Source organism: Macrosteles quadrilineatus, unplaced genomic scaffold (assembly GCF_028750875.1).
Source record: "Macrosteles quadrilineatus isolate MER2022 unplaced genomic scaffold, UCM_ALF_1.0 Scaffold_1__1_contigs__length_201487025, whole genome shotgun sequence".
Lineage (NCBI taxonomy): Eukaryota > Metazoa > Arthropoda > Insecta > Hemiptera > Cicadellidae > Macrosteles > Macrosteles quadrilineatus.
The window spans coordinates 182,628,885-182,650,971 of record NW_026542594.1 but is presented as its reverse complement, the minus strand read 5'-3'; the positions used below and the strand labels follow the sequence as shown (position 1 = coordinate 182,650,971).

Genomic DNA, 22,087 nt, shown 5'->3' with positions numbered 1-22,087 from the left:
GATGTAAAAAGTTGAAAAACACCTTCAGAAAGTCTTTGCAATACCCGCAATACGGGAGCCTGCTCATGTGTTTCCTTTGCAAATTATTGTTTTTTTTTATAATCTCGTCTCGAAAAGGTCTCGCAGCAAAGTCGATCTCGCTCGAACTAACGAGATTTTGTTCATCTCGCATATTTCTCGAAAATTTAAGACCAGTCCATCCCTACTACGAACGTCTCACCAAGTCTGTATTTATTGACGGGTCTGACGTTATAGCTGACAACTAGCAGTGGAACTTCTGGGATGGATCTGGTCGCGTGTGTCATCTGGAGAACTCCGTTATCAGCTGACCTTGAAGACTTCGGAAGGTCTGTTGTAAGTTTCACAGTGGCGCTTTCAGTCAAGACTATTAATTACCATGTTAAACCTCAGAGTACATGAGTGACCAGGCCCATATCCCACAGGGTCTCACTGAAAGTACTCGACAAAAGGCTTTTCATTATACTCCAGTGGAAATGAACGTTTGCTGCTGTATAGGTTAAGATAGTTCTTATTTCTAGGTTAAATAAGAAACAGCCGGTGTACAAGACATCTTGTGATAGTGTCAGAGAATAAGCATATGAATCTTTACGATGTATTGTCTGTCACTTTTGCTGAATCGATATAAAATTAGTACTAATTTTTTATTTTAATAAGTTTCAACATAAACAAAAATTTTTGGCTGCATAAACTAGGCTACAAAATAAACAAAGTTGTCTCTTTAGTAAATCACTGTTAATTAGAATAACAAATAAAGTATATACAAACTTGGTCGTCTGAAAAAAAGAATAACTTTCTTGCGCTTCAAGCACAGCTAAATAGTTAAAAAATTCAATGTTTAGTGAGAACAGAGCTTACAGAGCTTACTGCCAAAGCACAAACTATTTTAGGCATTTTAACATTAGCCTATTAAAGCTGATATCATTACAAAACTTAAAAATCGCCAAAGAAATAAACCCAACCAAACAGTAATTTGTTAAGTTACTGGTAATTTGTTGGGCTATTGTGACAGAACACTATGTACATATATAAAAAGTGGACCTTCATGAAATATTTTTTAATAACAAATAATTATATAAACCTAGAATCTTGTAGACCATATTTATGGTGGATCCCAAACCACCAAATAAAATCAGAAAACAAAACAATTATGACACAAATTAAATGATATTATCTAAATATCAAAGAAATAGAAATATCAAATTATTATATCTTAAAAATAAACAATACAAATTATACATAAATGTTTTCAATTTTTACCAGTATAAACTAGTATTGTAAAAGTATTTTATGACACAAATTAAATGATATTATCTAAATATCAAAGAAATAGAAATATCAAATTATTATATCTTAAAAATAAACAATACAAATTATACATAAATGTTTTCAATTTTTACCAGTATAAACTAATATTGTAAAAGTATTTTACATTGGCTATACCTTTCCATACAGTTTTATTTAATGATTTTATATACCTTGATTTCATCTCCAACTCATCCTTATTTCTTAATTAATTCATTTCTTAGCACGTTGAGTGCAGGCTTCATCTGATGTAGTCGCGTCACTCCTACTACATTAGTTTAGTATGAGCTCAGCCCATGCCGGAGAACGTTATTTTGAGCTTTATATTGGTGTATGTTGGTACTAAAATTTCCTGTAAAATCCTGTCTCCCCTGATTCCCTGATTGCCGGGGCTTCGATAGGTTTTCAGCACTCTTAAGTGTTAATCTATATAACGTTTACAACTCATAAAATTCCAAAAATCTTGACAATTTTAACTATATCCCTATCAACATTGTTGTACAAGTTAAAAAGGGTTGCATATTATTTTGACATCTTATACAAACTCATAACAGTCATATGAAAGTAGTGCATGGATCAGACATGTGAGCAATACTTCCACTGGAGTTCATGGAATTTTTCGGCATCAACCGCGTCATCACTACTATACTATCGCCTAGCCACTGAGGATGCCACTTCATAGTAAGGCCGAAACGTCTAGCGATGGTATAGTAGTAACAACAAAAATTCCATGCACTCTTATGACACCGGCCGCAAAAGCCTACGTAAGAAGAATACTTCCACTGCCTTTGACATATCAGCAATCCTGTGTGGTCTTACTGTCGCTTCTCTCGCGGAAGAATCCTTTCTCCGTCTTGCACTCTCGGATGGTGACTGTATCCAGGTTCACCGTGATGTCAGTTATGAAGATTTCATCAGCCAGTGGATTTCTCTGGCGCCAGTACTCGGGGCCGGGATTTGTCAAAATGTGACTGACAAACACCTAAAAACAAATATATATATTTTCCTCTAAAGCGTTGACACATATTATAGCTAAACGTTGTCCACATTGGCTATACCATATCCTTACAGTTTTATTTTAGGACAGCTTGATTTAATTCGTAATTCATCCTCATTCAACCTAAATACTAAGGAAAACGTGTTGGGAATTAATTTTGATCAAGTTGTAGTTGACTTCTTTATTGATGGCGTGAGTGCACCAGTGAATGACCCCCCCCCCCCACAGCGAATGACTGTTTTGTCTCAAAAACATCATATTAAGCTTTTTGTTTTGCCCAGTCTATCACAAACGGTCTTAAAAGTAACTTCAAATCAATCAAATCAAATCAAGTCACAGAAATAGACTGTTATGATAGCGGAAACACTTGTGATTATTCACCACAATTGGGGCAGTCTTAGATAATTTCTTAGGATTGAAAATTTCTTAGGATCAATGTTCACGGCAACATTGTGATAATTTCCTGCGATCACGTTTTTCTTTCTTGAGGTAAAATGAGAACAAACAACAATAATTATTGATAGATTTTACGGCAACTATTTGAAATCTTAAAATTCCCATACCCACCATACCATTCAAGTAATTTTCCCAGGTAATTGAAATTCATGTACAATTCCTAGTTTTCCAGGGTACATAGTTGACTGGACACTCTGGATCAAATTCGGCTAACTAAAATCTCTAAGAGCGAGGTATAGGGAGTGGTAAAAAATGTCTCGATAAAAGCCTTGTAGTTCATTTGCAGTATGAGGTTGGGCATTTAATTTCAGTGGCCATGGAAGTAAGGCGAGGTTTAAGATACACTTAAGTAGTAGCCTAATAATGGTCCTAAACTCAAGCCCTCATACAACACAACATTGAATAACAACAACGACTAGAGAGCACATACCTGTGGCTGTTCCTCCCCCTCCCCTTGGCCTCCAGGATGTCCGTTCACCAGGGGAGGATCCGAGGGAGGCTCTTCAGCACGAACCACAACTGGAGACGTAGCTGCCGCCCCTCCTCCTACGCCCACCTGAAAATAATGCTAAGTTAGCCCGGTCTACAGTTACAATTTCAATTCTGAACCAAAATGGATTTTACTTGGTTAGAAGTTTGACATAATACATAACAAATTAGGTTAAACCATTGTCTTTTGGATACTAAAGTAGAAATTTACTAGCTGTAACCTATTTTTATTAAAATAGAACACATTTGTTATGTCAGTCACAGTGTGTACTTTGAAAATTCTATTTTTCCCTTAGAGACGGTTGAAATGCTTCCGGAATCTAGTGACTCTCAATGTTGAAAAAGGGACCAGTGGCCTCGAAATGTTCAGTGTTTTCTTTCATGTTAGGCCTATTTTAGTGAAGTGGGATGCCTACAATTTTCAAGGTAAGCCTACTTATCCTGTTCTTTTTCCTTAATTGCTTACAATAAGTCATCTAATCAATTTGACTTGGTTAAACAGTTGGCATATTCGACAGAAATCAGTAATTTAGGCTACATCAGCAAACTCTATTGCTGGCTCAATTCAACATATGTAATTTGATTCTAAACCTGATGACAAATTTAATATGGGGATTAGAAAGTATAGTTCTCAATTATCAATTAATTAAGACGGATACAACCCCCTAGGTGCTTATTTAATCCAAATATGAGTATAGAATGAGTGTAGAATGGTGAGATAATCTGTGTAGCTTTGATACTAAAATCAGCTGTTTCATTCAGACAGGATCATTTATTTAAATCCCAATGATCAGGAACAGCTGGGTCCAGTTTTGAACCATCAAAAAGCTATTGACTTTTCTCAGCATCGAACAGGTGACCTTTTTATTGCTAAGCCGTTTAACCACTCTCACTCAGCTATCCAACCATCTATCAATAGTTGAAGCATAGATAAAACATACCCCCTTAGTAGATTTCTCATTCTTGTGGAACAGCAGAAGACAATTTTATTGTTAGTTCTGCACAGTGTACTGTAGAGGTCTTGTTTTGTTTACAATTTGTTTCTTGTTATTTCAGTAATTTAAAAACTCTTTTAGCCAAATAATATGATATAATCATAAACAACAACTCGTCCCCTAGTTATATAACCAAAAAGAAAAGGACATATCAAGAAATTATCTCGCAACGGAACAGTTAAATAAATACTGTTCGTCACAGGCCTGTGTTCCGTCCGCGAGAACCATTTGTCTATTTGATTGCAACAATGTTTATGTTTGTATTAGTGTAAGAATAGCGTACAAGTAACCTACTACAACAAGATACTTCTTGACTTGCCATGTGCATGACGCAACTAGCGTCAAAACCCCGTTTGTAAATTATATAACTATCCTTGAACTGGGGCGAAAGTAAAGGTAAATAAACCACTATGTACCTGAGGACTTTGGGTGTTCACAGGGCAGAGTACTGGGTCCGTTCTTTTCTCTCCGCTAGTTTGACCCGAGGCAGGTGTGGCGGGAGGCACAGACGGAGTAGACTGTGCGGGGGCTGGTGCTGCTGCAGGGGTGGTTGGCGGGGGAGACTTGAGCGCCCGGGAGGGAGGGGAAGTGTTGGGAGGAGGAGAGGCAGGAGTGGGAGTGCTCTCGTCTGCTGGAAGTCCTCCACTGTTGCGTGGGCTTGTACTTGATGACTTTCTATGTACCTTGGCTGGCTGACCCTGAAAGATAGTCAATTGTAAATATTTTTGTCAAAACCTTCCTTAGTTTGACAGTAGTTGATGTCTCGTCAGGTTATGGACTTAATTAAGGTAAACAATGAAGCATTTACCAGATTGGTCCTAATTACCACTTATGGCATAGAAATAACACTTAACAGATTTATCATCCCCACGGATCAGCTAAATATAATTTAAGTATATTCAGGGTGAACCAGCAAAAGTGTTACAATAGTTAATTTTTGTTTATACTTTTTTTTAATACTTTTCAATGAAATGGCGACCACAAAAAGTTTGGAGAAATTTTAAGCCAAGTATGAATGGAGATGAGTGTAGGATGAGTGGCCTGATCTTGTAGTCTTGTTAGTGACTAAGGCCGACATATTCCTTAGACACAGCTGTTAATTAATAGCCCATACAGCTAATTGCAGCTAACGGACCTATTATGATACAACTATGTTGTATTATGAGAAGTTAACAGTGAGTTATTATGACAGTTAACTTCAAACTTCTTATGGGGCACTCCCCTTTATCTTTTAAGATGTTTTTGGGGCGGTTCCAAATTTCAAAAATATGATCACCATTTTCCAATATGGCCGACAAATTAAATATTTCTTATGGAACTTATATTTTATGATTGTGTTAGAAAGTAAATGCAATTTTACTTTTATTTTTTACATTTTTTTTTAGCTACTTGTTTAGGAGTTAAAGCCTGTTACACATAAGAAAAAATTACACTTGGAGTACATTCTACATAATGTAGCTTCTAAAGGAGTAAGATTAGAGAGAAAATTCAAGGAGTAAATAAGTCTTGAAATTGTATCTACATCCTAAAAAATAAAATACGTAATAATTGATTCCATTGTTTTAAAAATGGCCGCCATTTTCCAAAATGGCAGCAAACTTGAAACTGTCTATTTTATGGTCTTTTTAGAATGTAGATGCAATTTTTAGGCTCATTTCATTCTCACATTTTCTCTGAAATCTTACTCATTTAGGAACTACATGATGCAGAATTTTATATCACTAGTCATTTTCTCCGTCATTTTCATCACTAGTTCATTTTCTACGTGTAAAACGCTGTAACTCCTAAACGAGTAGCTTTAGAGAAGAAATGTCAAGGATAAAAAGCTTTCCCTCAATTCATGAACACAACAATTCCAAATTCTTTCTAAACAAGTTTGCGGTAGACACACAGTGTAAGAATAGAAGTACAGTATAGCACAATGCCAGATTTTAGGAATCTTCTTATCTCCACAACCTCTGGCCGAGGCGACCAACATGTGCGGTTTGTCCCTCCAACCAAGTTCTGACGGACAAGTGAACACTTTATGAGTTGACACTTGACTTCGTAATAAATTAAGTTAATAGTCCGGAAAATAGGTGTTTACGGGACAAGTGTGATCATTCCCGCGTGTGATGAAGTCGAGTGCAAGATTACCATGAGGTTACATATTTTGTATTATTGTGTGTCCGTCCTGTTTATATATGTTTAATATTTATTTAACCTCTGACGCAATGCAAATGAAGACGTTTTGTGATAAGTGTAAGAACAAGACTTCGACTACGCACCCAAAGATGGAGAATCTCCGAAACATTCATTGTGCAATATCACGTCTGATTGCGAAGATGGTAAGAATCTATATATATAAAAGGCAAAGCCCTCACTGACTGGCTGACTGACTCACTCACTCATCACTAATTCTCTTACTTTCCATTTACCTAGGAGGCTGAAATTTGGTACACTGATTCTTTAGGCATTAAATAGGAAAACTAAGTTGTTTTTATTCTGATCGGACTCTCGGGCTCCGCCCCAGTGGCTCCGGAGTTTCCCATGTTAACCTTATGAGTACTCATATTTAAATGGAATTAATGAATCTTAACAGCTGTTTCAATTAAACAAGTTGGTTCTGTTCTATGATGTTCAATAGCATTAATTAAAGTTACAAGGATTACCAACAGGGTGCAGCAAATTTTTTTTTTAATTTATGACAGCAGCTAATTTGCAACCAAAAGGTGAGTGAGGGTAGCGAACAAACTTCAACCAGGACGTGATTGAGCCATGCGAACGAGCTCACTTATGAAGTAAAACGGGGCAAAGCCCGCGGGTACAGCTAATGAAATATATTTTTATATGTGATTTTATCTTTAGAATTAAGGTTAATGTAAAAAATTCTAAATTTTTGCTACACTACTGTGAAATCACCTGCTTACTTCATGTTTTTCACTTGCAAAAATTCATCGTTACATTGCCTACTATGCAAAAAGAATGTTTACTAATGCAAAAGTAATGTTAACTGTCTTTTTGGATTTTGCCTACATAAACAAACATTTTTTATTCAAACTCAAACTGTTATTCAAACATTAACTGTTCCAATTTGTAACAAACAAAAATGTACAATCAATGTAAATTTGATCTTTAAATAGAAATTATAACCAAAATGCAAAACCTTAAAAATGCTATTAGTTTCAAAATGTTCCTAACCGAAAGTCATTTTTATTCCAATGTCTATTTTGAATTTTAAAATAATTAGTCATTATAGTGTAGCGAAAAGTATCGTTCCAAACATGAGTGAAAGTGGGTCATAACGTATTTGAGACCATATGTTCAAAGCGTGAGATTTATCAAGCACTTTAAATAAACATATGGTCTTAAATACATATTGGAGACCATAATTGATACATCATTACATAATGAAAATCACATCATTACATAATGATACACTTTCTACTATTGTTATGAAATACTATTGAGTGAGGAAAATATTAACATGATTTGTAACACTAATGTGAACAAGGGTAAATTTTTTACTTTACCAGATGAGTTTTGTTTTTTAGTTTAGGTTAAACATTTTGACACACCATTAAAAAAATGTCCGATTTAAAAAAAAGTTCATTTGATGGTTTTAAAATTTATCTAGGCCTACATCAATAGTTATGTGTTTTTATAAAATACCTGAGGAGTTTAATAACTAAAAATAGGCTTATTATAATCAGCTGGTATCCGGTAAAATTCATAATAATTTGAGATGGGGACGCCACCTTTGTGTATATTTAACCTAAATATGAGTCAAGGATGAGTGTAGAATGGAGCGTGATGATTTGTGTGCGTACAGTAGTACGTAATGGAACCCAATTTGATTAAGCAGGTGGCAAACAGCTGTTTCCTGTACTAAAACCATGAGTGGAGAGTCCAATAAAAGAGTAGTGTGGAAAAAATAACTTTCTTGATCGGCATATTCTTATTGTCCTTCTTCTGTCATTAGCCTATTGAGTCTGATGATGATTGTAGTGTCCAATCAAAATCAATTACTACTTACTTACCATCTTTTATATATATTCAGCGTCTTGCGAGTCAATAGTATAAGTGTAAAACATATTTCAAGTGTTACTTGACATTATACCTGACTGAGAAAGGGTTAAAAACCATCAAGATTCATTTTTCCCCGTCTATCATACTGTCCTTGGACCACTAGGCCTTCAATCAGATCTTACAGTCAACCACGCTAACAACACTGGCCAATCTATAGCCCAAGCATAGTGCCTCTATAATTCGAACCTTGATATTTCACAAATTGTTTATAATCCCCTTGAAATGCCTGTGAATCGAAATGTTTTAAGAACCTCTATAAGTTGAAAGTTTTAAATATTTAACCCCAATAAGTCAAATTTTAACGGTTTTGATCAGGTATAATTAACCTTAAATTTTCCCGTTCTCGAGCCTAATAACTCGTTTTGAAGTTGTATTATACTTCATGGTGTAAACTATTTTTTAAATGTAAAAATCCAGGTTTCTTCCTAGTTTTTTCCTGAAATTCTTTTACAAACCTGGAAGTTTTTCAAGGTTCCCGTGTAAATGTTTAGCTGTAAACTATAACCAATTCGAGGCCTACAGCTTAAGTTTGTTCTCATATTCACGTATGTATAAATTTCTATTGTTCCAAAGTTCAGTGAGCAAAGTATAGTTGCAAATATATTAATCGTTAATATCATGTTCATTACCATTATTATCACCAAAGGTCACGAAAACATTGTCTCCCGCGATAGCGGCAAAATCCTGAAATCTCATCTAAAGTTATCTTCGCATTCCCCCATTGCGGCATAATTTTTGCCCTTCAGTACACAGTATACATAGCTAGAGCTCGATTTACAAAGGTTTAGTGAGTAAAAGTTGAGCTATAAAGATCGTGATATCATTGTCAGAATCAGAAACCTCGATATCTTAAATTTTCGGTATAGCACCTTCATAACTCGAACCTCGCTTAGTCAAAAAACTTCTTAACTCCAACTTTTATCAAACCCCCTTCAGATTCAAGATATCTATCAAGGTCCTACTTACGGTAGTTAAAACTTTACTTCCAAGAATTTTTTTAAATTTTTTATAGCGTTCTAGGTTTAAGCCTGGGATTGTTCTTCACATTGTAACTTTAACTTATTTTGCTTAATAATGATAATAATGGCAATACAACAAAAAATATAGTTCATCATATGGGCAAAAGTGTCTTTTCCACCATCGCTGATTTTCTGACCTTGGCTTTGCTTCAGTCGTTAAGCTCAAACTTGTATCAAAAAGAGTCACTTTACACTGTAGAAGAACTTAAAAATGAAGCTAGGAATAATAGAAATAAAATGTTTCTAGAATATAATTTATTGGTACAAAATTAAAAACCATAAAAAGCTGGTAAAATTTAAAGCAATTGTTAACCTTGATAAAGTGATAACCAAACTTAAAACATTTGGTGACAAAACCTGTATTAAGACGCTAAAATATAAAATCAACCTTACCTCAACAATAACAATCAATACTTAACTTTCAAATAACATGTCTTTGAAATCACAAAAATGAAAAATGAACTGTTAAGAGAAAATGATACAACAAAAATGAATGCTACTTCTAAAATGGAATAAATAAAATGAAACTAAACTAAAGTTTATACGCTTGACATTTATAATGTGATAGAACTGTTAACACTTAGTTGACCAAGTTGGGCATAGAATATTACATCACTTATCAGTTTCTCTGCAATTATTCTCTGTTCCCGAGAGATTTTATCAATTCTTTGCAGTCTTAAGGCAATGTTACTTCCAAAAGCCAAAAACTCATTGAGTTCCAATGACGAACTGTTTTTATTGGCCATCAAACTAGACTTTAGGCAAGACACCAGTTGATCACTAGAGTTTTGTTTTAATTCTTCATAAATCTCCCCTTTAACTGATTTCAACTTGGAAATGGTAGAGCCAATAGCAGATTTTCTCTTTTGACCTTTAAGGGTCGAAGTAACTGACTGTTCTCCCCGTTTCTGAAAAAGTTGAAAAATTATATTACTAATCGAGGAATTGCATTAGTATTCAAAATTAAAGGGGTGACTTTGGAAAATTGACTCTGGTAACTAAATAAAATTCCCAAAAACATTTAGTCGTAAATTTATGTGACACACTAGTCCTGAACTGTCTTTAATGTATAATTGGAAACTTGATCGTCATGGTTGACTTTTGTCAAGTCATGGTTAGGCGTTCACAGTATACATGAGAAAAGTAGGGTAACCTTGAAAGCGCCCCATGTTGATATTGGTTGCAAAACGTCAAACTTTAGTCTGTTATTTTAATTTTTGTATTTTTTATGTGTGTGTGTGAAATGGCCATGTGGTGACTAGGAAGACTGTGTTCTCCTTATTTCAACAAGGTGAGTGATGTCCAAACATACTTATCTAACTGGATTAAGTTTAAAGATTAATAATAAGTTTTAAAATAACACCTTAATCAGCATAATACGTGTTATTAACTATACGGAGAGTAAATAAAAATACGTCTAATAATACTTGAAACATATATTTACACTTATACTGTTTTAAATAAGATGGTAAACATATAAAAGATGGTAATGGTGATCAATTCGGCGATAAAATCATAAAAATGATCGATGACTGGGACCCTGGCATTGTCCAGTAATCCAGCTACTAGGAGGTCACGAATTCTGGATATTTATAGGCATGATCTGTGGATGCAAAACTCCCTGGTGTGGATTGACGTCCGCACTAGTGAGTACAGTACTATGACTTTCCACAGTACTATCCTGATAAGTAGACCAATTCGTAAATTACAAGGCAAAAATGTGGTTCGGCTTCCACTATAAACTGTAGTTGGCTGTATGGGCTGTTAATTAACAGTCCTGCGTAACAAGTTTAAAGATCGTGCCACTCATCCCACATTCATACTTGGCTTAAAATACCTACCATTTTTATTGTCACCATTTAAGTTAAAAGTATTAAGTAAGACCACCATTCATAAAAGAAATAAAAAATCAAAATCCTAGCATAAAAGCAATACTTGTAGTAGGTTATGTAGCCTATGTATGTCATTTAAGTACATTACAATTTAGATCAACTCTATGAGCCTAATATCCAATTATTGTACAGTAGATACAAAAATTAACCACGCAGAATGCTTCTGCACTACTACAGCACTGGCAAGTGACGACGAATTACGGAGCTCACTTAGTGCAATCGTTACCCACTAAAAAAATATTTCATTGTTCTTCAATTGCAATTATTTATCACTAGGGCCTATTAGGCCTTTGTCCTAACTTGTCAGCCATCGCATCAAAGCATTGCTGTAACTTGCAGGAACTTTGGTTGTCTCAAATTCACTCATAACTCCAATTCGTTAATTTAATAGTCTTTCCATGGACCGGCCTTTCCCCTGGTATGGCCCAGTAGCTGACTGATTAGGATTACTGCCGTTCTAGTGTGTTTTACGCCAAATACACGAATGACACTGATGTCCTGTACCTAATCAGATGAACCTGTAAAAAATCCATAAGCAAGGTTTCAAAAATCAAATTTCACTCACCAGTGTTGGAGAAAGAGGTCCAGGACTCATAAGTTTGGCCACTTTGAGAGGAGGACTACTCGTAGTGATAGTCACTCCTATCTTGCCTGACTCCTTGGACAACACCTCCGCCTTTCTCTTGGTGCCTCCCCCGCCAACCCCCCCACTGTCCACCTCACCGTCCCCTGCGGCTTCCTTCCCGTCCACCGCAGCAGGCTCTGCCGCTTCTGACGAACCTGAAATCAAATTATTTTTGAATGAACTTTTAGTTTACATAAATTATACTTTTGTTGGATTGATATAGGTTTAAGAGGATTTAACCAGCCAAAAATATTATGTTTCTTTATTGAATTAACACCAAGCATTACGATTAATGTTCATGATGAAAAGTGTGTTATGATGGGACATTAACAATATTGTGTATCACAGTGGAAAATATACTAGTATTTAGACTTGGAAAGATTGATACTTTTCTGCCTAACTCACAAGCAACAAGTGTCTGGCTGGAAAATGAGAGCGACAACGAGGAAGAATAGGTAGATGTAGCGAAAAATAGGTTTAATCAATAAAAAGAAGAGGAAAGATGAGAATGTACTGCATATCTGGAGGATAATAATAGGATAGTTAAAGGTACAGATAGGCTCAGCATAGCCACTTAGGATCCTAAGCGCTATTCCCAACAAGGGTGACACTTCAGATAGTGAATATACATATAAATATTTTAACAAATAGTGTTTTTGGACCCTAGGAACATCAAAATGAAAAAAATTTCACGGTCCAGGCTCCAAGTCTTACCTTTGGTAATAGCTGATTTCCTATAGGGAAATTCGCTAAAAAAGGCTGTCTCAAAGAGTTCAATATTTTTTGTTGGGATATTAGGGTTCTACAGAACTAATTTAGACTAACCTTGTGCAGTGTCCGCTTCCTCCTCCTGTCCATGTTCTGCTGATGTCCGTTTGCTCGGCTCATCTACAGTCTCTCCTTCTCCCCCCGCCACATCTTCCGTCTCCTCCACCTCAGGGGTAGGATCACTCGCAGCTGCCTGCTGTAAACAACCATAACCACTTTTTAGTTATATTCTGAGTTTTATCATGAGGTATTTTCAGCTCAGCCCAAATTAATAAGTAGGCCTACAGAGAGGAACTGTTAAGCTACTATGCAGCGCTATTAACTTCATTACTGGTCAGCTGATGCACATTGCAGCATTGATGTATACATGTTGAAATCTCCCTCTTCTTTAGTTGAAAATGCTGTCAGTGACAGTGAAATGTTCAAATGTTAAGTGTATATATATGGTGTCTCTTGTTCTAGTTTGGACTCTTTTTTTTATTCAGGTAAGCCTGCTATACTCACAAAAAATCCTTATAGGCCTAATGCCTTTTAGAAATCTAGTTACTTACTTGTGATCTTGATTCTTTTTTCTTTGGTCCCCGCTTGTGTTGTTGGCTGGTTTTCTGTTGGCTGAAACATTAAAATACCACTTTAACTAAATTCACAAAACGTGTAGTTAATTTTTTTACTTTTAAGGATTTAAAACAAAACTAATTTGAGTAACTTACCGGTAGCTTAAGTATTTACAACAAAGAATTAGAGGCTCCTATGAAGTAGAAGGGGGTTATTATTCTTTTTATTTATGGTATCCTAAAGCCAATTAATACTAGAGTGGTAAAACATGTATTAATCTGCGACACTCATAGCCTACATGAAGTGAACGATACATGTAGGATGACTAAAATGTGAATAGTTAAACTCTATACATGATGTAAGCTGTCTCCTGGCCCTCCGTATACTCGGAGTCCTATGGTCTAAGAACCAGGCAAGTTCCAGGGAGACAAAGGGTCAGGAGACAGGTTCCATCATACAGACTATAATGATTTCTTCTTCACGGATTATTTAGTGATTTAATTATGCCTACCTTAGTTATGTTACATTTCCAGAGACTACAAACATGTTAAGGACAGGCAAATGCCTGATTCAATATATACCAGTATGTAGCTTGCACAGAATTCATCCTGTCAACTTCCAAACAGGCTGTCCTATTTTACGAGCCTCACCCACCAAGTTCTGCCAACCTCACAAGTGAACTGCTGCACTGTTGCACACCACGCCTGATCAAGTTGGGATTCCACCCTCAATCCCCGACGATTCAAAATCAACTCAATCTTCTAACCAGAAAAACACCTTGGACCGCTTGGCCGTTGAGCAGACTCAACAGTTCAATGGATAACAACAATAGTCAACCAAAATCCCAAGTTTAGCAGTTCTATACTTGACTCCCAGGTTCGAGTACACATCAGGTAGGCTAGGCCTATAGATTTCAGCCATTTTTGCTGAGTACTCAGGTATTGTTGTAAGCAAACATTCTTGGGTAGAAGCTGTTGGAGCTGCAAGTTAGTTTAACATTAAGTAAATCTAGTATAGGCCTCCTGGGGAGCGAGCTGGCATAGTGCTTAGAGCGCGGGACTTCAGTCCCTGAGGTCCCGGGTTCGATCCCCGCCAAGTCACCAATGGATTTTATCTAAGTGATAATGCCGCAACCCCTAGGTCTAGCCTGAAGTAATGTGAAAAACAATTCCAGGCTTGTGCCTAGCGTCCTAGGACAAAAAAAAAAGTATAGGCCTACTAGGATGTAATTGTAATGAAATAAATCATCTATATACTTTACCTTTGCTCGAAAATGTCTATGAGCCTAGCATCCAAAATGTTTTCTTCTGGTTCCCACGTACTATGCCTGAAAAAATCATATATTGTAAAAACAAGCTCTTGTATCAAAATCCCTTAGAACAAAGGTTATCCCTAAAGTAAATGCAATTGAAAATGTTCTTTCGGCAATTTATGATAAGGTGGGTAATAGAATATTTGTGAAAAAACATAGAAACAAAAAATAAATAATATACACTCTTCCAAATCATTTAAATTTAAAAAAAATCCCCATACCCTCGGCATTACTGAAGTAGACAGCAACAATAAAAACCAACGCACAATGTATAAAAGAAAGAATATAACCTCTATCACTGGATAGTTGAATCTTCCAAAGTAACTGTGCCAATTCATGACCCCATTTCCAACCAACAACTTAATTCTTTAACTAACAGTGAGCGCTGTTTACAGATGAAGGAACGTAAACAAATTTGAATTTTAGTGACAGTTTGCACAACTAATTGTGCTTTGATTTCCCTAGAGTAGTAATTGTAATTTTCCATCTCGAGTGTCATCAATAGACATAGAGGTAGACGGAAATAAATAAAGTCAAGACTCTCTTCATCTTTCTTATGCTATGTACGTAAAACCATAGATAAAACTGCCTTAGTAGATTTCTCATCCTTATGGAACAGCTGAAGACAATTTTATTGTTAGTTCTGTACGGTTTATGTAGAAGTCGTGTTTTGTTTACAATTTGTTTCGCGTTATTACAGTAATTTCAAACTAACCTCGTTTAACCAAATAATACGATATAATCATAAACAATAAATTGTCCCCTAGTTCTATAACCAAACAGTAAAGCACAAATCAAGAAATTAACCTTAAAATAATAGAAAAAAAATTTTGCCGACACTCGACACTAGCGCCCAGTGTCACCGTACTTACAATATTACCTATTCAATTGTAATATTTAAAATGTGTATTGTAAAGTGTCTCATTTTATGTAGTTAGCTATATTGTATCTTACTGTATTTATTAACTGACTATGCTATAAACCTTAGCAGTTGTATGACTTTGTCAATAATTTGTGAAAATTCTAAGGACAATAAACACATTTCATTTCATTTCATTTCATTACATGAACTAGACATAAAAACGTGCTTCAAAATTTACAATGGGATGAGAAGTCTACTTGTGTTGGTTAGTCTATGGTAAAACCAAAATGTTCATAATAGACATCTACTCAATGTGCAGACAAAATTGTAAATTTATATTTAACTTATATATAAGCCTTGACTTAAGGTCAGTGTTACAGTTACTTTGGAAGATATATTGAATTTGAAACAATAAAGCCAGCAAAATAAGACATTTACTTGACAAAATTGTAGGCAGGTACCTACTTACTTTTGGCTCCATCCTTTCCACTTGACAAAGTATTCTGTCCGCCCCTGAAAAATGCATTAAAACATTAAGTTATTGACTAGGTAAATAAAACAAGATGTGTAAGGAGTTTATGAAAGTTCAATCTAGCATTGCTCCTCATGATATAAATAATAAGTAACTTAGCCTATAAAGTAACTAAGGGATTTAATTTAAGAACAATCTATCAAATATTTACTGAACTAAGTTACGTAGACTTAAATAGTGGCACTACAATGAAATTTGAATATGAGTGAGACCATAGATTAAAGGAACAATGGTGAGAGTCCTAAGTCGTACGTTATTTCAGTTCAGCAGCAGCCACATGCGTAACGCTTGTAAGTAGGTGCCGATGAGTCAAGAACCAAATTATGGGTAAACTAACAGCTCCGCAGAGAACCTAGGGCGTACGATATACAACTACCGATATACTCTCTATCGGATAAACTTTCCATTCGATATATATAGGCTAATTATTGATTAAAATATTTTATTTGATGTAAAGTAGGTACTTAACTTAAGTTACCTAAACTTAAACTTTCTGTTATTGTTTTTTTTTATTATTTGTTGTTGTTGTGTGTTTTATTGGCGACAACAAGATGGCGTCAGGTGAAGGCGACGACGCTTGTGGTCTGTGTAAAAAGATGGCTAAATCAAATCAATCTGCTCTTCAATGTGAAGGAAAATGTTGTATATGGTTTCATATTAACTGTCTCAAAATTGATAAAGTTAAATTAAATTTGACCAAATTGAATCGCTTGGTGAAATTGTGCTGTGGATCTGTAGGCCTAGGCCTACTGCTTGCCGGGACGCGATGGATGAAGGATGCAAGGATAGTGCTGATCTACTTCAACTGTTGCAGAAAGCAAGTCATGATGTTCCAGTTTCAATACTCTCAGTTGAAAGTCTAGATGAAATTATGATCCAACTTCTTGATAGTCACGATAAACTCAATAAATTGGTGACAGAACATATTGGTCGATTGTGTAGTGCCCGTGACGATCGCCAGGAACCATTACATGAAGGAAGTAGGCCTATCTCCAAAACCTTTTCTTCGGTCTTAAAATCTGTGCCCTCTCACGTAAGACAATCTACCTATAACTTTAAGAAGAAAAACAACCACTCAGGTGAGTCAAGCAACAGTCTAGTAGCCCTAACCTAGATGCTAACATTGGGCTAGGCCTATGTCTAGGTAGGCCTCGGTAGTGAAGAGGAACACAGACCTAGTGGCAGTGAATGTAATGAAGAGAGTTTACTTGTGTTGTTTATCATCGTAATCCTGGACAATCTCGCCCTAAAATCGTGAAAAGTCCAAAAAAACCCTTCCAGAAATAAATTGGTTTTTAGGAATGGTAATGGCAATGGTATCTTCCAAGCTGTAAGTAAAAAATCGTGGATCTATGTTAGGTACACGATTTCAGGTAGCGACCAGTGAAAGTGATGTGAAAGACTATGTCGAATCATCTTTTCCAAACAGGGCTTAACCCTCCGAGTGTCCATAGTTTAGGCCTTAATGTCCGCCTATTTTTGGCGCATTTGCAAGGTTTTATTAAAACGGATCTAAGAAGCTTAAAACAATGTTAATTCTACTGTTCTATATACCATTTTGTTTGGAAAATCATGGGCTTCAATATTATACATAAAACATAAGGAACATTTGTTTCAAAAAAATTTTTTAGGTAAAAAAAAAAATATTTTGGAAAATTAAAAAAAAATAAGTTCCCACTCAATGAAATTGTATAAATTATAGGCCTATATAAATATTTGAAAATAGCCAATTTGTTCTAAATTTTATGAGGATTACAAATCTATATATATAATACGTGAAGCCGTATTTTGTTAACGCAACTCCTCCCTTATTTGTGGACCAATTTCAACGTTTAATGTGTCAAAAGATTCGTCTCAATATGTAGTTTTGCAATAAGGTTTTAGAACTTTCAAATTTCCACTCTTAAGGGCGTGAGACCCTCTCAAAGGTCGGGTTTTCCCCATAAGAAATACATAGAACAAATTTAAAAACAGCTGTTTATAAAAAGAAACGCATTGGCTTTTTGGGAGTAAAAATTAATGTTTGTAACATTGAGTAGGTTAAGACGGTTAAGGCCAAAATAACAGTTAATCAGTTTAGTTGGAAGAACAGAAAACGTCTCAAGTTCAAAGAAAAAATATTGAAATGGGAGGAGGAGACAATTAATAATAAGATATCGCGTGTGAGGAGAGTAGAAAAAGAGAGGCCTGGTCTAACAGATACCCATCCAGATACACATTCACTTAGTGAGATGTAGTAATAGAGATCAATGAGTGAGATGAATAATATTTGCCAGTTCTGCTAAGCAACTTACTTTAGAAGTGAAAAAAATATACGAAGCACATGTTGTCAAAATGGTAGAGTAATCTTGCCTAATGTCTGATCAAATGAATACATGCAAGAAATGTTTACTTCTGACCCTGCCAGATCGTGATATTTCAAAACATTTAGTAGCAACTATAATAATGCCTTGACAATGATAATTTCAAGTAGTAAGATTATACAAAATCATGGTGGACCTTTTGCTTTTATTGTTAACTTTTGTATTAATTGCTCTACTCCAATAATTGATAAAAAAACCGAAATGCATTGTTTTCTTCTAGGTTATGTTGACAGTTCCTCGGACAAACTTTTTGCCTGAATTCACCAACACAATCCAGACATTTTAAGTCAAAAATAAGAAGTTTCAAAAACTCATTTGCTATTGAAAGTTTTTGGCAATAGGCTATAAGACAAAACACAAGTGAAGGAATCAGTGTTTATGTATTCAGTGTTTATGTATAGTTACGGTCAAGTTTATTTTTCTGATTCAGGAGAGTCAAATAATATACGCTGTTCAAAAAGAGAAAATGTAAATTGCTATCCAAATCTTATTGCTACAAGAGTTATCCAAACTATTTTGACAGACGAATCCAAGCTTTCAAAACTTTGGGACAGTGGTATTAAGAGAAACTCCACTAAACAGCGTGAGACTGACAGACACCACGTTAAAATACGTTAAACAACTTTCAATGGTGTTGCTGCTTTAGCCTATTCAAAGCAGATTATGGCTGTCTAATTGGTAACCAAGTGTTTGTGGGTAAAAATGGAACACATGAATTGGTTGATATTACCCCACTTTTTAGGATTCTCTGCGAATAAAATTCATTTGATTAGGGGGATGTCTCAAATCAAAGAAATAAAATTAGGCCTACCCAACTTAAATTACTGAACACAGGCTATCAGTAAGGCAACAGTTTTCTTCAATTCTCAATGCTGGAAAAACTTTGTTGCAACATGTTAACTCGAACAACTCTAAGTTGTAACTAGAATTACATGTCGTTTAGCATAACGTTTTTCTCGGCGTCATGTTTCATATTATGCGGCTCATTGAGCCGCACGGGTTCTCTAGTATATAATAATATAAGGAAGTAGATTTGCAAATAAATAAGTTATGGGCAAAAAACAGATTTCAGTACATAGCGTTTAGCTAAGAATGCATAGCCTAACCATAGCTAGGAATCTGGCTGATAATTTACATCAATATCACTACGGTACCTACTTCTTCAGGATCATCAACCAGCCCTTCAAAATCACTTAAATCTTCTTATAATGTACCACGTATATCACTACTTTTGATTTTTAACACTAAAACAATGATAAACGTAATAAAACACATCAGTCATCGGTCCGAGGGTAACCTAGCTGTTACAAATACGCACGTCAGCTGTCTGCTACAATTACGATCGGCTCGGAGAACATAAAGCGCTTAGAGACAGATCTCTGGAGAAAGCGTAGAATATAACGAAAAGAACGATAGGCCTACCTAACTCGATCCAGTTCAATCCGATTCAGTCAGTCATAGAGCCTTCGCCATAAACGATGTTCGTGCGTCGAAAAATCGACGCGTGACACTACACAAAGTGTCGCGCGTCGATTCTTTGACGAGTGACGCTCGGAGGGTTAACTTAACTGTGAAACCACAACACGACTCTTATACCCTAATTCGTTTAAAATTGGTGTGCCTTGTGAAATTGTAGATTCCCTGGTGAAAGTTGCACTTTTTGCTGAGTTGTAATGTGCATTTAACTTATTTATTGGTAGGCTAATGTTGTTAAATTAGGGTATCGACATAAACACTTTCTTATAGAGGTTAGCCTACATGAGCCTAGAAGACAGGAACTTAGCCTAAGTCCTAGAACACCTAATAAAGACCCTTATGTTTTAGGTAAACTAATAGGCTGTTTAACTTAGGTCCTATCCTAACAAGCAACTTAGGGCCTAGGCTTGGATAAAGAGATGTAAAAAACTTAAGAATATTAGGTTTAAGCTTGCATGAAGTAGAAATAAAGCATTTAAAACCATTATAAAATTGATTGAGATTTAAAGACATTACTCATAAACTTCATGAAAAGTAGGCCTAGACATTGAAAATAGTTTATTGACTTATGGCGGCAAATGAGACGGTAGGCTAACTTTATAGGCTAGACTACTGTACTTACTCTTCTCGATCGTTTTTTCATTATTTTTTCTGCTGCAAACACTCTGTCGCCCATTGCTAGTTCTTGAAATGTTGACAAGCACAAAATAAAAACTCTGCACTATGGCACTATTGAATAGTTTTCAATAATTGACGCGTATCTCACAACAAAAAACGACATAAACAAAAGCAACTAATAACCGAACAACTTCGAGTATTCATTCAGATCAGATCCAGATCGCGATCGCACCTCCATGACGGCCAATCCCAATTCCCAATCGCGCCAATTAGCTTTAGCTGAAGCTGAATCGCCATTCGCCAAGCCAATGCCTGCTGAATCGAATCCTGAATGTTGTTTTGGTCGTTGCTTCGTTCCGTGCCCCGTCCCCGTTGCCCGTTCGGCCGTTCTCAATTCTCCACTTCTTCACCGTTCCAGTTCCCTCTGTTCTCAGTCAGTCCCAGTTCCCGCTGTTCCAGTACTCTCAGTTCCCCGAGAATACAGTATGGCCATCCTGATATTTTTAGGTAGCCATACATATACAAGATAAAAAAAAAAAAAATCACCTTTTATATCATAACCACAAGAGAAAGAATTATGTCTGATCCTCTCCCTCCTAATAATTCAAACCAATGGTATCAGCATCTGACACACTTTCTCCCGTTATCTAGGTAACAGCCTTTATCCTAGCACATGGGTTTAAATGGTCAGTTTGATTATTTATTGTCGTAATATTACAGCAATGGGGTTTGTACAATTTTACTTATATAGTTATACAGGGTGAATTTTAAATGAGTCCCCCCCCCCTACTTTTTTCTACATTTCTTAAGATATCATCTCCGGACCACGTCAGATCATTGTTGAGTAGTAAGTACTTCATTTTGACTGGGTATACATTTTTGGCCGCCATCTTGGATCCGCCATATTGGATACAAAGTATTTTTTTCAAATGTAAAGGTAGGGTTGTGACCCATTATTTCAAACTAGAATTTTACGCTGATTACAATGCCGCAATTAGTTTTTAAAAATCTTGATCCGTTCTAAAGTTATGAGGACTTATTATAACTTTATTTTTAGCGCATTTTAACATTGTGCATTTACAAACTAAGACCATAATCTCAAAATAGTGCTAGATAAAGATAAGTATACACCACCATTCATTGCCAACATATTTTCACTTGGTTATGACGGATGTAGTTTTTTCAGCCGCCATCTTGGATCCGCCATTTTGAAATGTGATCAATTAATTTAAATATGAAGGTGGTGTTGTGACCCATCATTTTGAACTACTTTATTATACTGGACTCAATGCTGCAATCCGTTTTTGGTTATCAAGCTGTCTTGATGAAATATTAAAATAGTCTTATTTAAAATTTCAATATTTCTAAAACCAAAGATGCAAATGAAAAACGGATTGCGGCATTGAGTTCAGCATAAAAAGGTAGCTCAAAATGATGGGTCACAACACCACCTTTATACTGTAAGTTGTATACACCTTTAACTGTGTAGGTCATACTGTAATTTCAGATCATGATGGTATAATGTTTAGCTTAAACTCATATTTTAGTGTTGATAAGGTGAACAAGCCCAAAAAGTTAGTTAGGCTAGTCAATGATTTTAATGTAAAAATGTTTTTAAATAAGATAAGTCAGATTAATTGGGTAGATGTGTATAGCTTAGGTAAAATACAAGATAAATTTAAGACTTTTCATGATTTGTTTCTGTGGGCAGTGGATGAAGCGTTTCCTCTCGTAACT

The 22,087-nt window shown here is 35.6% G+C and overlaps 1 protein-coding gene across 2 annotated transcripts; it reads right to left on the bottom strand.

Moving 5' to 3' along the window:
* Positions 1 to 1,443: 1,443 nt before the first annotated feature.
* On the bottom strand, positions 1,444 to 20,572 carry LOC128991278 (polycomb group protein Pc). Of its 2 annotated transcripts, none has more exons than XM_054414027.1 (9): positions 20,355 to 20,572; positions 15,831 to 15,874; positions 14,449 to 14,514; positions 13,184 to 13,244; positions 12,690 to 12,828; positions 11,805 to 12,019; positions 4,677 to 4,958; positions 3,207 to 3,332; positions 1,444 to 2,305 (listed from the first exon to the last, which is right to left on the bottom strand). In XM_054414027.1, exons 1-9 carry the CDS (start codon positions 20,406 to 20,408, stop codon positions 2,120 to 2,122), a joined length of 1,173 nt encoding a protein of 390 aa, XP_054270002.1. In that variant the 5' UTR covers positions 20,409 to 20,572; the 3' UTR covers positions 1,444 to 2,119. The 2 variants fall into 2 exon arrangements, with proteins under 2 accessions (XP_054270002.1, XP_054270010.1); XM_054414035.1 differs by having other exon boundaries at positions 12,690 to 12,825.
* Positions 20,573 to 22,087: the final 1,515 nt, after the last annotated feature.

Coding starts and splice junctions, on each gene's coding strand:
- LOC128991278 (XM_054414027.1), bottom strand. CDS start 20,408: ATGGGCGACAGAGTGTTTGCAGCAGAAAAAATAATGAAAAAACGATCG. Junction 13,245..14,448: donor ATAGACATTTTCGAGCAAAG/GTAAAGTATATA, acceptor TTAATGTTTCAG/CCAACAGAAAACCAGCCAAC. Junction 2,306..3,206: donor AGGGGGAGGAACAGCCACAG/GTATGTGCTCTC, acceptor ATTTGTTTTTAG/GTGTTTGTCAGTCACATTTT.